The sequence below is a fragment of the Panthera onca genome, chromosome C1 (assembly GCF_046562875.1).
Source record: "Panthera onca isolate mPanOnc1 chromosome C1, mPanOnc1 haplotype 2, whole genome shotgun sequence".
In the NCBI taxonomy this organism is placed as follows: domain Eukaryota; kingdom Metazoa; phylum Chordata; class Mammalia; order Carnivora; family Felidae; genus Panthera; species Panthera onca.
Genome location: NC_138346.1, coordinates 206,983,460 through 206,998,812, shown reverse-complemented (window position 1 = coordinate 206,998,812; position 15,353 = coordinate 206,983,460). Strand labels below are relative to the sequence as shown.

At 52.5% G+C, this 15,353-nt stretch overlaps 2 protein-coding genes across 3 annotated transcripts in view; one reads left to right on the top strand and one right to left on the bottom strand.

Moving 5' to 3' along the window:
* Nucleotides 1-5,093, top strand: part of OTUD3 (OTU deubiquitinase 3) — a 30,420-nt gene extending 25,327 nt beyond the window's left edge. The window contains exon 8 of one of the 2 annotated variants that reach the window (XM_078452294.2): nt 43-5,093. In XM_078452294.2, coding sequence (XP_078308420.1) covers nt 43-219 — 177 coding nt within the window. In that variant the 3' untranslated portion in view covers nt 220-5,093. The remainder of the gene's footprint in view (nt 1-42) is intronic. The other variant, XM_078452295.2, reaches the window with a different exon arrangement.
* A 6,029-nt stretch (nt 5,094-11,122) lies between these two features.
* Nucleotides 11,123-15,020, bottom strand: LOC132673360 (group IIE secretory phospholipase A2). The gene is made up of 4 exons (XM_060625956.3): nt 14,682-15,020; nt 13,767-13,905; nt 13,494-13,600; nt 11,123-11,613 (listed from the first exon to the last, which is right to left on the bottom strand). Exons 1-4 carry the CDS (start codon nt 14,719-14,721, stop codon nt 11,471-11,473), a joined length of 429 nt encoding a protein of 142 aa, XP_060481939.3. The 5' UTR covers nt 14,722-15,020; the 3' UTR covers nt 11,123-11,470.
* Nucleotides 15,021-15,353: the final 333 nt, after the last annotated feature.

Here is a 15,353-nt window from a genome sequence, read left to right as displayed (position 1 = left end):
AGGAGGTCGCCGTGCGGGCAGCTCACCTGCCTTCTCTTTCAGGTCACCAACAAACAGAGGAGGGAGCAGCAGCGCCTGGAGAAGAAGAAACGACAGGAGGAGAGGCACCGTCACAAAGCGCTAGAGAGCAGGAGCGGCCACAGGGACAGCAACCGGAGTGAAGCGGATGCCAACACGCAGGTCACCTTGGTGAAGACCTTTGCCGCTCTCAACATCTGACTCCCCGCCCCTCGGGGAGATGTGAGAAGCGAGCGGAAGGTGGAGTGCCGTGTACCAGGCTTTCCGAGCGAGGCCCACCTCTCACAAAATGAAACACAACCCACAGAGCTCTCACACGAGCTCACGCACTGACTTAGTTTCCTTCAAGCTGCCTCTTTTTTGCGCAGACTTTTGTTAGTGATGTGTTTTATTTTATGGAAGTTCAGCGAAGCCATTCGTGTTCTGTAATTAAAATACCGAGTTCTAGGGTTGGATAGTTAGTCCAGGAAAAACCTTTTAAGTGTGGTTTCATTTGCCCCCAAAATCAGAGTTCAGTGACCCTGGGATTTTTCCTTAACACTGGGGTGAGGTTTGCTGTAATTGTTCATGAAGTAGTTTAGATTAATTGCTAGAAATTCAGAATGACAAGTTTCCTTCGTGTCTCTTTCATTTTCAAGCAGATATTCACATACGGGGTAGTTTATAAACGGTCTCCAACTCAGGAACACGTTTAGATTTAATTTTCTACTAATCCAAGTTAAACAGAAATTAATTCAGGAAGTATTTTCCCAAAGTAATAGGACATGAGAGGGGCTGCAGCCTGTAGTCAGGGTGGAGATTAAACAGCTGCTCCTTCCTGATTCTGATGTTCTTTCAGATGGGATGTGGGTGCTGTGAGTTTGTTTGCACTCAAGCCATATGATAAATATGCCCGACTGTTAATTAGGCCTGGACCTTGCTGGAGAAGCGATGACGTTGTTGAGTTTTTGGTACGTGTTGCGTGACAATCAGAAGGTGGCAAGTCACTGCTTATGATGTAATTCTGAGATTCTGATGGTCGGGACGGCAGAGGCCGTTGTTGTAAAGGGAAAGAAATCAAGAGATTCCTGAGTCTTAAGGAAGGGTCTAAAGAGTTCCTTGGTTTTGTAGGGGCAGAAGGTCTGGAAGAATAACTGAGGTTTTTCAGGTTCACATTTTAAGTGATACGTTTTCTTCCTTGCTATGCTAGACTTGGATGCCTTCAGAGAAGTCATTTGACCTGTTGTTCAGTTTTCTCAATACTGTGAAAATGGACTCCCACGAGATGCTGTATCTTCCTTTCCATTCAAGCCCTGTTTGGGATTTGAGGTTGGGAAAGCTCTCCAGCGCTCAAGTAATTGTCAGTGACCTAGGTTCGCCCAACAGGGCAGAGGCCATTGAATGACTCCACACACAGTTCTGATGTGGAGAGAGGTCATTCCTAAAACTGGTAGTTGGATGTGAACTCTCAAACCGTAACGTATGAAGTGGCCGGTCGTGGATAGTCCTTGCCTTTTAGCGACCCGGCATTTGGACGAATAAAATCTGCTGAATCAAAAGGTAAATGAGTTACTTTTCCACTCAGATTTCAAAATTATGTAAGTTCCAGGGAGAAGGGAAAACCATAAAAATGTTTTGGCCGTACAGATGTATCATCGTCTGGGCTGGCCCTGGATTCATTGAATCGTCTTTATCAGCAGGTGATTTGTTTCCTTCGGTTGTAAGGATGTGTTTTAATTTTTTGTTTGTTTGGTGACTTTCTGTAGTTGGAACATCCATCAGTAGTTTCCTGGAATCGCTCTCAGGACATTCCCCTTTGGGCTACTTCCTGGTACGGTGCATTGTAGTATTTAGCAGATTTAGAAACGGGTGCAGCATTTTTTCTTTGCATGTTGCAGAGTTCTGAGTGTGAAGTCCAAACAAGTGAAGGGTCTCTGTCGCCTTACCATTGCCAAGAGCGTGAGATCCAGTGCTGAAGGATCTATTGTTCTCTTGGTTTTTGAATCTGGACCCCGTCCCGACTGTGGCTGATCTTTTCTGAGTGAATGCTCTTTCTTGTCTGTCTTGTACGGCAAGAGTGCAGGAGACCAGATCCTCTCTGCAAGAATTGAAATCATGTACCAGAAACTCAGCAGAATTAGGAGTCTGAAATAGCTTAAGGGTTACCCCTTGTCAGAAGCAGTAGAATTGCTTTATATACCTGGTTAATGAAGGTGGCCTTGGGCCCTACTGGGTTTTAGAAGTTTTACTAGAAGCTGCGAAAAAGTTACTAAGGAATATTGGGCACCCTTGTATACAAGTTACCAACTTCTGATAATAGGCTTTGGCATTTCTGGGGTAAAATAACAGTGGTTTTAAAAACCAATCATATGGCTTTGGTAATTTTCTTTTATTACCATTTCATAGTTTTCCAGTTAAAATTGGTCTGTGTTTAATCAGTTAATTATTAGGAACGGGGTACGTGCATCCAGCTTTAGTGAACTCTTGTAGCTAGGGGTTTGAACTTAAGACTTTCTGCCTCGGTCTCACTGAAGTGTGAGGTATGGAATCCATACACTTAGTTGCTTTGTAGGCATCTGAAAACTATGTTATCGGCAGCCTGAATGGAGGTGCAGACGTGGGTTTAGTTCTGGGAAGATACCGTCGGTGGCCGTGCCCTAGTATGTTACTCACGTGCACCCCATGTTAGGAGGCGCGTCTTTCCGAGTCTCTGTGTTACATCTTGGCTCTTAGAGGTTTACATTACAGCGGGTTGTCTCGGTAGCTTTTAGGGAGGTCGGCAGAAAGGGGACGGGGCAGTGGTCTGTAGCTGCTTACTAGTCTTATAAGCTGTATATAAAGGTTTTATGGATTTTAAAACGATTTTTTTTAAAGGTCAAAATAAGAAATAAAATCTTAGTGGCAACAGCTTTGTACTGGAGAGGTAGGTGTATTAAAACAACAAAGAACCATGTGTTCTAGATAACGTAGTTGCCATCAGGAGATATTAGAGAGATAGAGCTCCTGTGTATATTTAACCTTTCAGTAGAGTGAACATACGCTTTCAGGAGCAGAGCCTGGTCGAGGGATTGTGGCAGAAAGAAGGATCGTGGATGTCAGCTGAGGCTGTTGCCTGTAGTTTCTTTTATAAGCTCTGAAAACCCTCCCAAACCCATTTTGATCCCGAGGGCTTATGAAATGGGGTCTCCGTGTGGGGCAGCTCAGGTGGGCGCCACGGGAACCTTCGAGTAGGTCAACGGTAGCGCTCTGCCTTGGCCCACCCCCCGGGGTTCACAATGTGAAATGGCACGGTCCCGGGGCGGGGAGGGCCGTGCTGAGAGGGGGAGCGCCGCTCACACGTTTAGGTAGGTAGGTATCAGATGGACTTCGGCATTGAACTGTGCTCGTAGTGAGTCCCTGTCGTCCATGTGCAATTTCTCTCCTTCTGAGAAACTCTAGACTCTGCCTGGGTTTTACTGGGTCAACACAGAATGCTGTCAGTTTACCTCCGTGAAATGTTCGACTCGAATATGCAGTCGGTGACAGGAAACTTGGATTTTTGACAGAGTTGACTAACAGTCTTCCTGAACAAAAGGGCCTTTGTGGGAGGGATGAAGGTGGTTCCTTGGTGTCCGTGTGTCCCCTCTGTGGCCCACTCTGACTCCCATTTTGGGCAGACACGTAGCTCTTCACCTTCACCTTTTTACCTCAAGGCTCTGTCTGTAGCAAACATTTAGATTCAGAGCCTGACGCGCTTTTCTGTTTTGCCGTCTTCGTTATTCACCAAGTCGCCCATCTCAGCTTTCAGAACAGGTGTTGCTAAAACTCCGGGGCCTTCCGACAGTTGTTCTGAGGTGATTTAATGATGGCACTTTTTACGCGGTGTGTTTTCCTGACTCCAGAGCAAATTGTATTTTTCCACCGACACTGAAGCGAGGATCTTCTAGGTTGTGTATTTATGGCACATCTTCTGCCGTCACATACCAGAGGGGGACACGGACCACCCGCGTGAAGGGGAGATGGTGATCCCTGGTCGCAAAGCGTTGCACCGCGTGGGGCGCTCCCTGCGGGCCGCCGGGCCCTGCTCCGGCCCCAGCTAGCACTCCCTGTAACCTCAGGCTCTTAGCCCCCTATTCTGAGCTCGCTTTCTGGTCTCTCTAGCCTGGTTAGGGGTACTTCGTAGCTTGGAAAAATCTTTAGCATGCTTGCAGACTTCCTTCGCGAGGGGCTGCTGTCCGTGAAGAACGTCCCCGTAAAAGCATGAACTTCCCGCGCGGTGGCTCTGTTTTCAGCAGGGCCTCCCTGGGATGCAGAAGTACCGCTCCCTGTGGTTGTCGGAGGAGGTGACGGTCCCTGGGCAGAACCGCTGTGATCTGCTCGCGCGCGTGTTGGCAGCCGGTGGGTCACCGTGACCGGCCGTCCGTGACCATCACCGAAGCTCAGTCAGAAACCTCAGCCTGTGGTTGGATCCGCTGGCGGGTCCCGCGGCCAAACCCTGAGGAATGCCCGTGTGGGGCTGCTCGCGTCTTCCCACTCTCGTTCGTTTCCCCTGGCGGGAGGCGCCCTCAGCCTCCCCGGCCACCCTTCCAGCAGCCTCCAGCAGCACCGAGCTCAGCGAGAAGAAGGAGGTTGCCTCGAGGCAGACTTCAGACCTGCGCGCCTCTGGGCGCGAACCCCCTGGTGAGGGAGGGCGGGTGTTTCTGGAGAGCACGGGGCCTTGGCAGGCTCAGGAACCTTCTCTTTTTTCTAGTTGCACTGTACTTGTTAGCTTCAGTCTGGAGATACTTAAGACCTCCATGGGGTCATGATCCATAGACTTAGCAAGTCTTGCCTTATCTATGGAGCTCGACGGGGAGATGTGTGACCACTGTCCGGTGTCCGTAGTTCCATTTCCTCGCGGTCGTCTCTTTTCACAGATTGTCTTCATCTGAACCATTGTATTTTATTTTTTTACCAAAGTACTGTACTTGGCTATTTGCAGTGTTTTCAAAACCAAATGTTTCCTTTTTTTTGTGTTTTTAATCTTCAATACTTGGTGCAATAGAAGCTGCAAAGATGTGCCACTTTATCTACGACGTGGGGTTTTGTACGCCAATAAATTCTAGTTTAAAGACAAAGCTTCGTGTTGTTTTTGCCGGTCTGACCACCGTTCGCGTGCGTGAGCCTGAGGGAGCCGGGCAGAAAGCGGCCTTTCGGAGACCTTTGCCTGGAAGACAGGAGGGGACGGTCGTTTGGGGATCTCACCGAGCTCGAGAGAGCTGACTAGCTCTGGTGCACGTGAGCACCGGCACACGCGGGCAGAGCCGCCCGTCAGTGCTGGACCCTGAAGCCTTCTGCCGAATCCTAAGAACATCTCTGGTAATTTGGACTTGCCTAAATATGGAGCAGCTGTCTGTTGGCTTCCACCTTGGCTTTCTCCAGAACTCTGAGGGTTGGTTTGGCCCCATTTAAGGAGGAGGCACAGCCCTCCCCTCCGAGACACGCACGGACAGCTGTGACCGGAGCACAGACACCTGCCAGAGGTCCTCCGAAGGGGGACGGAGAAGGGAGAAGGGCAGCCGCAGGAAACCAGTGGGTGGGGACTCCACGTGTGCAGCCCACACGAGGGCTCTGGCCAGTCTCGAGGTCAAAGTCGGTACGGTCACACCCCGCCTTCCGGTGTCCTTGGGCTTGTGGCGTTGAGACTCTCGCTCTCTCTTGTTCTGATTTTGTACTCGTCAAGCAGCCTTTGGATCGGCTGCACCAATACCTTGATATACCACTAGGTATCTATCCAGTACTACCCTGGAGGGCAGAAAACGTTCTGGCTACTGGCAAGGACATCTCCCCTTGGTCACTGTCCCTGTGTGATTTCCACCTCAGTCCACGACTGAGAGCTCCAGATGCACCAACACTATCCAGGTTCCGGGCCCGTGAGGCCTGGGCTCTGGACCTTGTTAGCCCAGTTTGAGAATTTTGCCGAAAGACCCTACCAGAACCAGAGTGGTGTCCCAATTTAGGATCTCCCTCAGCTGGAGAACTTCCATGGCCTCAATTCCATCCCTGCAGTGATTCTTGGGGGCCAGGGAGCCACCTGCTAGGTCGGGTGGTGGTCAGGGGCTTCCTGGCAGGGCCTGTCTGTCAGATGGCTGAGCCCATAAGGACAGAGAAGAGTTTGGAGTTCTCAGTCCAGGTGGGGAATAACTGAAGTTCGTTATTTGTATTTTCCTCTAGGCCACGGCACTGCTTACTCGGGGTGAGTGACAGTTTATGATGCCAGAGACTGAAATTCCATAAGGGGGAAAGTGGCTGTTCCCGTGTCCCTTTCTGCTAACTTCATGGTTGCCCAGGAGAAAGCTGGGTTGAAAACCCAAGTTTAAAGTTTCTTGTTTGCCAGACACACTACAAGCCCTTACCCCCAGCACGTGGAAAGTGTATGGGTGCCTTAAGATACAATAAAACTTTGTCATAGGATGTTCTGCACCCCTGTGGCTTTTATCTGGGCTGCTGGACAGAGTGGGCACTCAGATCATAGCGATGCAGCAGTTTAGAACTTGTTTGCTTGTAAAGGATCAGGATTTAGAACTTGTTTGGTTGTAAAGGATCAGGATTTAGAACTTGTTTGGTTGTAAAGGGTCAGGATTTAGAACTTGCTTGGTTGTAAAGGATCGGGATTTAGAACTTGTTTGGTTGTAAAGGATCGGGATTTAGAACTTGCTTGGTTGTAAAGGGTTGAGATTAATCCTGCTACTTCATAGGTTCTGGTTTGGCAGAGGGAAACTTCCCCACCTTGGAGAAACTTGTCTGAACCTCCCTATGGTAGAGGGACTTAGATACCTCAGGATACCCTGTTTTGATTTAATTTATTCACCCATCCAGGCATCCAAGAATCCATCCAACTTGTACTGAACTTGTATGGCCTATGGGTTCTTATTTCTGGGCGTAGCATGAGACATGGACCCTGTCCTCACACAGTTTCCAGTCCTGGAGTGAAAGAAGACACGATCTCTCTCTCTGTCTCTCTCTGTCTCTCTGTCTCTCTCTCTCTCTCTCTCTCTCTCTCTCTCTCTCACACACACACACACACACACACACACACACACGACGTAAAAGGAGGTACTGCTAACAGGTAGTGATCGCGTGGACTCAGAGGGAAATCAAGGAAGGCTTGGTTGAGGAAGTGACTTTTGCATTGGGCTGAAAGGGAAGATAGGAAAACCCCAGAGTGGGGGACAGAGTTTATTAGGATAACACAGTTAGTTTGGGGAAAGACTGGGAATTTCTTCAAACGTCTGTCTGACGGCTTTTGCTACCAGTTCTACGATGAGGCTTACTTTTGCCCAGCGTGACCATCTTACGCCGTCAGGAGTTGACCTCTGTGCTGTGTTTTGACTTTGGAACTCACCACGGTAGCAGCCCTTGAGGCAAAGTGCTGCGCACAGTCTCTCCAGCCAGTTTTGCCTCATTTCCTCTATGGGACATCAGCTCAGGGCAGTGAAGGTTAATGACTTTCAAACATGTGTCCACTTAAGATAAATGAGCACTCAAAGCAGCGAGCCCGGGGGCGATTCTAATAAATGAGCATAGTATTTATCATATGTATGATGCCACTTCCCTGAAATAATTCCAGTTATCATGTGTCTGTGGCTTGAACGGAACAGATGTTTATTTAGCATGTACTGTGTGACAGGTGCAGGAGGGGAGGCAAATATACAGTGACCTGGCGTAGATGGGGCTTTCCAATGATGCTTCAGGCACCCTGAATAGGTTGTCTCATTTATTTTTACTTTATTTTATTTTATTTAAAAAAATTTTTTTTAATGTTTATTTTTGAGAGACAGAGACATGGCACGAGTGGGGGAGGGGCAGAGAGAGAGAGGGAGATACAGAATCTGAAGCAGGTTCCAGGCTCCGAGCTGTCTGCACAGAGCCCGACGCGGGGCTCGAACTCACGAGCTGTGAGATGTGACCTGAGCCGAAGTTGGACGCTCAGCCGACTGAGCCAACCAGGCGCCCCGAGGTTGTCTCATTGAAACCTTCAAACCACCCTGTGAAACTGGTGGTTCTGTCCGCATTTTACACACAAGGGAATAAGTAACTGGCCCAAGATCACAGAGTGGTGGCAGAGATAGGATTTCAATCTTTGGCCATCTGCCTCCACCACATAGGAACCCCAAACAGGGACCCAAATAGCTGGGGTAAGCGGCGCCAGAAAAGGTATAAAAACATTGCCTGGCAGTTCAGAGGAGGGTGAAACCTCCAGCTGGAAAAGCGTCATGGAAAAGGTGGCCTTTGAGATGCAACTAAAGCGTGTGGATTTTCACATGCGAACAGGGAAGCTTCCAGGTTGAGGGGAGCTGTTGTGCAGAGGGGTGAAGGCTGGAAGGCAGCGGGCGGGGGGCAGGTTCTGCGAACGATGGAGAGGATTAGGAAATAAGATATGGCTGGATCGATGAGGCTGGAAAAGCAGATGATACCGAGCTTGAACGCCAGGGTTTGGGTGGACGATAGGAGCTATTTGATGGCTCAGGGACAGAGGAGGGACGTGATGGAAATCAAACTGGGGGAAGATGAGGCTGGCATCAGTGGACAGGATGGGGACCAGCTGGACGATGGAGGTCCTGAGAGTCCAGTAAAGCTGTCACTAGTGTAGAATAACTTGTGTCTGCCTGCCGGTTGGCCCCACGTCATTTGTCAAGGGACCAGCAGCGTACCCAGGCTTACCGAAGGAAGGAATGGACGTTAAGGCAGCGTTCGGTTCTCCAGCCGTGACACTGCGAAGAGCCCCAAAGAGGCAGGTGAATGTCCGTGAAATCATAATCGGACTCTTAGGTTAACTCGGGAATTCCAATGTGATTTGATTTCTAATCACTCACTCAGCCAGTTGCTTAATCAAACATTTCGTGAAGAGCTCTTGTTAGGGGTTAAGTGGGAACAAAACAAGTCAGTCCAAAGCATGTCATCAGCATTGGAGAGGTAATCCAGGAAACATTCAGGTAACACAGTCCCTCCTCTAGCCTTGATAGAGCCCTATGCCTCATTCGTTCGTTCATTCAATGAATTAATAATCATAAAGCACTTAGAATGGTGCCTTGTAAATGCCAAGTACTAAATAAAGGGTTAGCTGTTATTGTTATGGCCATCATTCATTCATTCGTTCATTCATTCATAGAACATGAATGCTTATTATGTGCTAGGCGTTATTTCGCGTACTTTCACAAATGCCAACTTACCGAACCCTTGCCACAACCCGCCCGCCAGGGAAGTGTCATTGTTCGTTTGGCCACATGTCAGCGCTCTTTTAGATTTCAATGTGCACACAAATCACCTGGGGGTCTTGTTAACCTATCGATTCCGCCTTAGGAGGTCTGCGGTCAGGTCCGAGATTCTGTATTTCGAACAAGGTCCCTGCTCCCTGAATTTCGAACAAGGTGCTGCTGCTGTCCCGGGCCTCCCTGAGCAGCAGGTCTGGAACAGACGCACTGTTGCTAACTGGCTGAGCAGAGAGGTGTTGACCAAGAACCTGTGATCTCCAGTCCAGGGTTTTTCAGTCCTTTCCCTGAGTCTGCAGCTGGAAATGAAGTGTGTGTACGGAAACATACGTGGAATTTAGACCCATTGATTCGTTCACCAAACATTTACTGATCAGCGGGAACACAGGCTACACCAGGTCCAGTCCTTGAGTTCCACTTTCCGGATGGTCACACAGCTGTCCAGTCAGCAGGTGCCTGTCTCGTTGCTGCCTCACATCCATCACGCCCAGAACATGACCTCCCTCCATCTCTCCAAGCCCGTTCCCTCTTCCTGTGTTGCTCATTTATGTGGCAACGTTGGTCACTGTAAGGGCTTTGTGGTTATTTCTCAGCATATTTATTATTGACAATGCCAAGGAACAGCTTTCACTAGCCCAGAAGCAGTAGCCCCCACTGATGAAGAGAAATCCAAGTTTAAGCTGAATTTAGGGTTCCTCCTCGCAGCCTAATCCAGACACCAGAGGGCGCCTCAGGACCACTTTCCCCCACAAATGCGCCCTGGCTCTTTCCCCAAATCCCATTCATTTCTGCTTTAAGACCTGGTCTTCCCCGGAGTCTTTACCAAGGATTGGCGTCATTCACGGAGGCAAAGTGCAAAGACCCCCACTTTGTTTCTACTAACACAGGACTTCTTCACCTTTCAAAGTTTATGATGATCATCCCTTTGATTTCTTCCTGCTCTTTCCTGCCCTCAAAGTCTTGAAAGTTGCATATAAGCCATGAAAAGGATAGGAGTGAACACCTATTACATATCTGCTGTGAGCTGCCCCCCACCGTGTAATACCTTTTCACATGCTTGCCCGTTGAATGGGCACATCCCAATCCTGGCAGATTTTATCAGCATATTGTAGCTAGTGGAGATATTCTGTCCAATATTTAGGAGAATTTGGTGAAGTACATTGCTTCCAGGGTAGGCTGCATCCAACGTGGGGGGAATCCTTTGGGGCATTACATTCCTTGTGGGTCCAGAGTCAGCCCCATGGTGGCTGGAGGCTGAAGTCTTTCCTCTTCCCCTCCCTGTATCAGGAGGCTGACCCGGCCTGGGCACCCTCCCAGCGGACCTTCCCTGGCCACTCTAGGCTGTCCAAGGTGACAACCAGAGGGTCGGGTTGACATGGCCACAGCAGAGTGTCACTGGCTGCTACCACCTTGTAAAGACACAGAGACACGCAGGCTGGGCGTGAGGCCGCCCCCTCAGGTGGGACTTCCCCTCTCTGACCCCTGGCTGCCTCTCTGTCAAAGGAAGGGTCTGGATAAAATGATTCCAGAGCTCCTTTTCACACTTAGCCATTCTGCTAATGGGAGGGATTTGAAGCCTGATGACATGGCGGGACAATATTTTTAGGTTGGTATTTTTCATGCTTCTCGCATTGTGCCATATGGCCAAATATATTCCTTCTGGAGATTGCCGTTATTGTGTTGGATAAGATTGTAGGATGTTAGAAAAAGAGAATCACAAAAACTCACTATAAGGGGAAATTAAAAGGACAGAATATTAGAATTGCACGCAGGGGCCACCCATGTCCGACCTGTTCCTGTTCCTGCTGTGTCCCAGCGCTTAGCACGATACTCAAAAGAAAGGCTCAAAAAAAAAAAAAAAAAAAAAAAAAGGGAATGAATGAAAGAAACTGTAAACTAATTAAATTCTATAATGATAGAATCTGAGAATCAGGGAATATTAGGATTACGGGACATTATTCACTTATTCAGAAGTGGAAACCGAGATCTCAGGGCTGGGTTATAGAATCTTCGGGGGGCTAAAGGGTCCCTTGGCTCCTGGGCACGGTGGCTGTTCCCAGCAAGGGGGAAGATGTGGCCCAGGAGGCCAGCCACGGTCCAGACCACAGTCTGGGAGCTCTCAGGGAGGGATGGGTTTGCAGGTAAGGAATTTTCCGGAGGGAGGGCTGGTGGTGTCATTGCTGCCCAGGCCCCGGGGCTACAGCAGCTGGAGGCGGGACGCAGGCAGGAGGTGGGGCCAGGCCCTAGCAGGGCGGCGTGGGGCCGCTGCACAGCTTGTTGGGGTAGCGGACGTAGCTGCGGTTGTAGGTGTCCAGGTTGTGGCGGAAGCAGAGGGCAGCCCTCCGGTCACACTCGCAGGTCTGACGCTGGCAGGTGGTTCTGCCGGCTGGCGGGACAAGGTGAGTCAGGGACCATGTGGCTCAGGCCTCCCGCTCTCCGGGGTCCACGTTCTCTGTCCCACTCTGCCGGAAGCCCATTGCCACCCGGGGCCGTTTCAGGCGTGGGTGAGAGTCAGGGCAGGGCGCGCGGGGGTGGGGGCGTGGGGGCCCAGGACGCTGGGCAGGTGGGATGTCTGTGATGTCCGTTCTTCCTCTCCCAGGCCCACACATCACCCTTGGCCCTCCGGCTGGTGGGGAGACCATCAGGTTCACTACCACATCCGCTCCAGCCTGGGGGATTTCTAGGCAGCCCCTTCCCCGCGTGAGGCATGGCTGGTGGCCGAGTGAGGCCATCAAGCTGACAGGGGAGCCATGAAATGACAGCGACTCAGTCCCGAGTGGCCTGTGTGCCCCAGAGCAGCCTAGGCTCAGAATGGAGCCTGTTGGGACTGAAGCTCAGGGCCCGCTTGGTCCCTGGGCCCGTCTCTGTCTGAGTGGACAGAGCCCGCTTTTCTGGCATTTATCTTAGGGTGTGTCCCCACACCCAGCCTGGGATCGGAGCTGGCACTGGGGAGCCCCAGAGCCTCCTGTTCTCTCCACTGCCTCTGTCTGCCCTCAGTGGCTCTGGCTCCTCTCAGAAACGTCCAGCGTTCCTCGTTTTCCCCACAAAGGTCAGCCTCCGCTTCCCACCAGGGTCCTGCCCACACCTGCCGTTCCAGCAAAACTCAGCATGGGAGGGGGCTTAATAGTCTCTCATCAGTCCTTTTGGGTGGTTCTTGCTAGGAGCTGGACTAAGCTGGGGAAGTGAGTGTGATTAGCACCATTTTATAGATGAAGAAACAGAGGCTTTGAGAGGTTACACCATTTGCCTGAAGTCACACGGTGGGTAGAAGGTGACGCCCTGAGCCTCCGTCCCTATTCTCCTGACATCTGTCCTCAACCATCCTCTCAGTGCTATCCCCGACAGGTGGCTGTTTCCACCTCGCATGAACTGCCGGGGACGGGGAGCTCACTACCTGTCAGAGCTGTCTAGCTGAGTAGATAGATGGCTGTAGGAACAAGGAACCGAGCTAAATCTGCCTCCGGTTGTTCTGCTCCTGGAGCTGCCCCTGCCCCAGGATAGACCTTAGCGATCTGAGCTGGCTTCTTTGACCCTCCTGGGTCTTTCTGCTGTGCCCCTCCCTCAGCTCCCCCTCCTTCCAGGCTGTTCCTGGTTTTGCATCAGGGACAAGGTTTGGGGCTCTGATGTGGGCTCCCTCCACTGGGCTGGGCTGCATGGAGCCCTTCACACGGTTGCTTGGGTCAGGTCACTTCCAGCGGATCGGTGCTGGGGACCAGAGGAAAACAAATTGGCCCACGTGGGCCTTGGATGTGGCCAAGCTGAGCCAATGACAGCCCCACGGCTGGGGCGGAGGGGGGAGTCAGCCTTTGGAGAGGGGGTTTGCTGTCCCACATCGCAGCTCCAGATCTCTCTGTCTGGGACCGTGCCCTCGAGTCTCTGTCCTGGGGACCTTGCCTTGGACCTTGCTGTCCAGGCTTTGGAGCGGCCATGTGAGGGCAGCTTCCCTGACCTGGCTCAGCTCCGCCCCCTTTGTTCCTCTTCCCTGAGGCTGGAGTTGGGAGGTCCCTGGCTCGGTAGGAGTGCCTGGGGCCAGGGCAGGACGCCAGGGGTCAGGGGATCTTTCCTGCGGGTGCCAGGTGAGCATCCGGGTGGAGGGAGGGACAGTCCTGTCTGTAATCCCGTGATAGTGGAAGACCCACCTCTCCCACGTCTCTAGCCCAGGGCCTGGCCCCGATGAGGAGTCAGCGACCACCATCAGGAAGGGCTTCCTGTCTGAAGCCATCACCCCTACCCGGCGTCTGGGGCGCTCCGGGGCCCTTCACTTACCGCAGAAGATGTTGTGCCTGCTGGCAGAGAAGAGATACCTTTCCAGTTTGGGTTCACAGCCCAGCTTCTCCACACGCCCATAGCAGCAGTCATGGGCATGGCAGCACCTGTAAGGGTCACGGTCAACCTGGGGAGGGGGGCCCGTGAGTCAGGGTGGGCTGGATCAGGGGCTGCTGGGGGGCCCAGGGCTCAAAGGGGTCTCAAAGGAGAAGTCGGCCTCCACTTGCTAGGTGTCCCCTCCTGGGGAAGCCCCTCCAGGGGCCGTCTGCTCACCAGTCTGTTGGGTCCACGGGCCAGTGGGAGCCACCAACGCCACAGTAGCAGCCGTAATCATTATACTGCAGTGCCGGCTTCCCCGTCACCCTCTCAATCATTACCCCAAACTGGACCAGGTTCCCGCCAGCCAGGGCCACTGTGGGCAGGGAGGGCAGAGGGCAGATCTGTCAGGGCCCCCCCCGGGGCAGCCAGCCTCCCCCAAGCCCCCTCAGATCCGAGTGCAGACACCTCCCCGGCTGTCCAGTTAACCCTCCCTTGCCGAGCACCTTGCTCCCAACAATAACAGCGCTAATCAGTAACCGTGTTCTGGGCCATGCACCCCACCTTGATCCCCAGTGCTCACCCTGCCCACCATGGCAACATGCCCAGGGCCCGTCCCGCTCTCCTCCCTCATCTCCAGAGCACCACCCACTCATCCTGCTTGTCCCCACCCCCGCTGCCCCCTCAAACGTCTCCCAGTAGGCCCTGAGCATCTCCCCAGGGGTCAGCGCCATGCCCTCAGAGCACTCTGTCCCCACCAAGTCCCTTCAGATGCTACTGGATAGGCTTCATGACCACCTGTGCTTCCCCCAAATACCTCCAGATCCTGCTGATACAGCAGCGGTTGGGGGGGGGGGGGGGGAGGGGCAGCCCACCCAGGCGGGTTGGAGCCCAGAACGGAAGCTAATGGGGCAGGGGGTAGAGTGCAGGTGGCAGGAGACTCGTGTGTACTATCTGGGGTTCCCACCAGCCCCTTTCCTGTGCCCTCCCGGGCCACCCAGCCTGCATCCCCCTCCAGCTCTCCCCCTAGCTTGTGCTGGCTCCGGCAGAGCTGGCCTAGCTATGACCCATCACACCCTCCGGGACCTCCGGGGAGCTCTGTTCCCAGCTGGGTGGGGGCGGGGGGGGGGGAAGGCCACATAGGTCACTTACCCAGGAGGCAAAGGAAGGTCAGAAGAGGGGGAGGCTTCATCCTTGGCGGGGGAGGGGAGGTGAGCAGGGGGCAGAGGAGCAGGGCTGCAGGAGAAGGAAGTGAGCGGGGTGCCTCTGATCTCAGGGCACCTCCCCAATTAGTTAAATACTGGGTCCTGTCCACTCCCCATCATTAACCCCTGAATACTCAGTGATGCAACCGTACTTCCAGGTCTTTGGCCAAGTCCCCAGGGGAGGGGCCGGCCTGGGGCCCGTGGGCTTTGCTTCCAGGCGGTTTTAGGGGAGCAATCTGTAGCTCTCTCTTTCCACCGCCTTTCCCTTCACCTACCCCTTTCTAAAACTCACGGTGCTAGCTCCCACCGCCTGGGCTGTGAGCCAGGGGTTGCGCCGAGGGCTTTTCATTCTTGGCACTTTCCCTCATCCCCATTTTACTGATGCAGCAACTGAGACCCAGAGAAACTGAGGAACTTGAGTCCGCATGGCCAAGTCTGTCTGTTTCCATGCCGCTAGCTACTCGGGCATGCCCTCTGCTCCCTGTCCTCCACCCCGGCCACCATGTTACCCAGAGGGACAGTGCCAAGAGCCATTGGAACCCTGGGAAGGCAAGACCCTGGGGACCTGGAGGGCCATTTGTCCAAGATCAGATAGGCCAGAGGCCGGGAGCTCAGCCAG

Excerpts from the sequence above, each read along its gene's own strand:
- LOC132673360 (XM_060625956.3), bottom strand. The coding sequence starts at position 14,721 with ATGAAGCCTCCCCCTCTTCTGACCTTCCTTTGCCTCCTGG. Across the intron at positions 13,906-14,681 it reads GACCTTCCTTTGCCTCCTGG|TGGCCCTGGCTGGCGGGAAC; the intron begins GTAAGTGACCTA and ends CCCTGCCCACAG. Across the intron at positions 13,601-13,766 it reads CCCGTGGACCCAACAGACTG|GTGCTGCCATGCCCATGACT; the intron begins GTGAGCAGACGG and ends TGACCCTTACAG.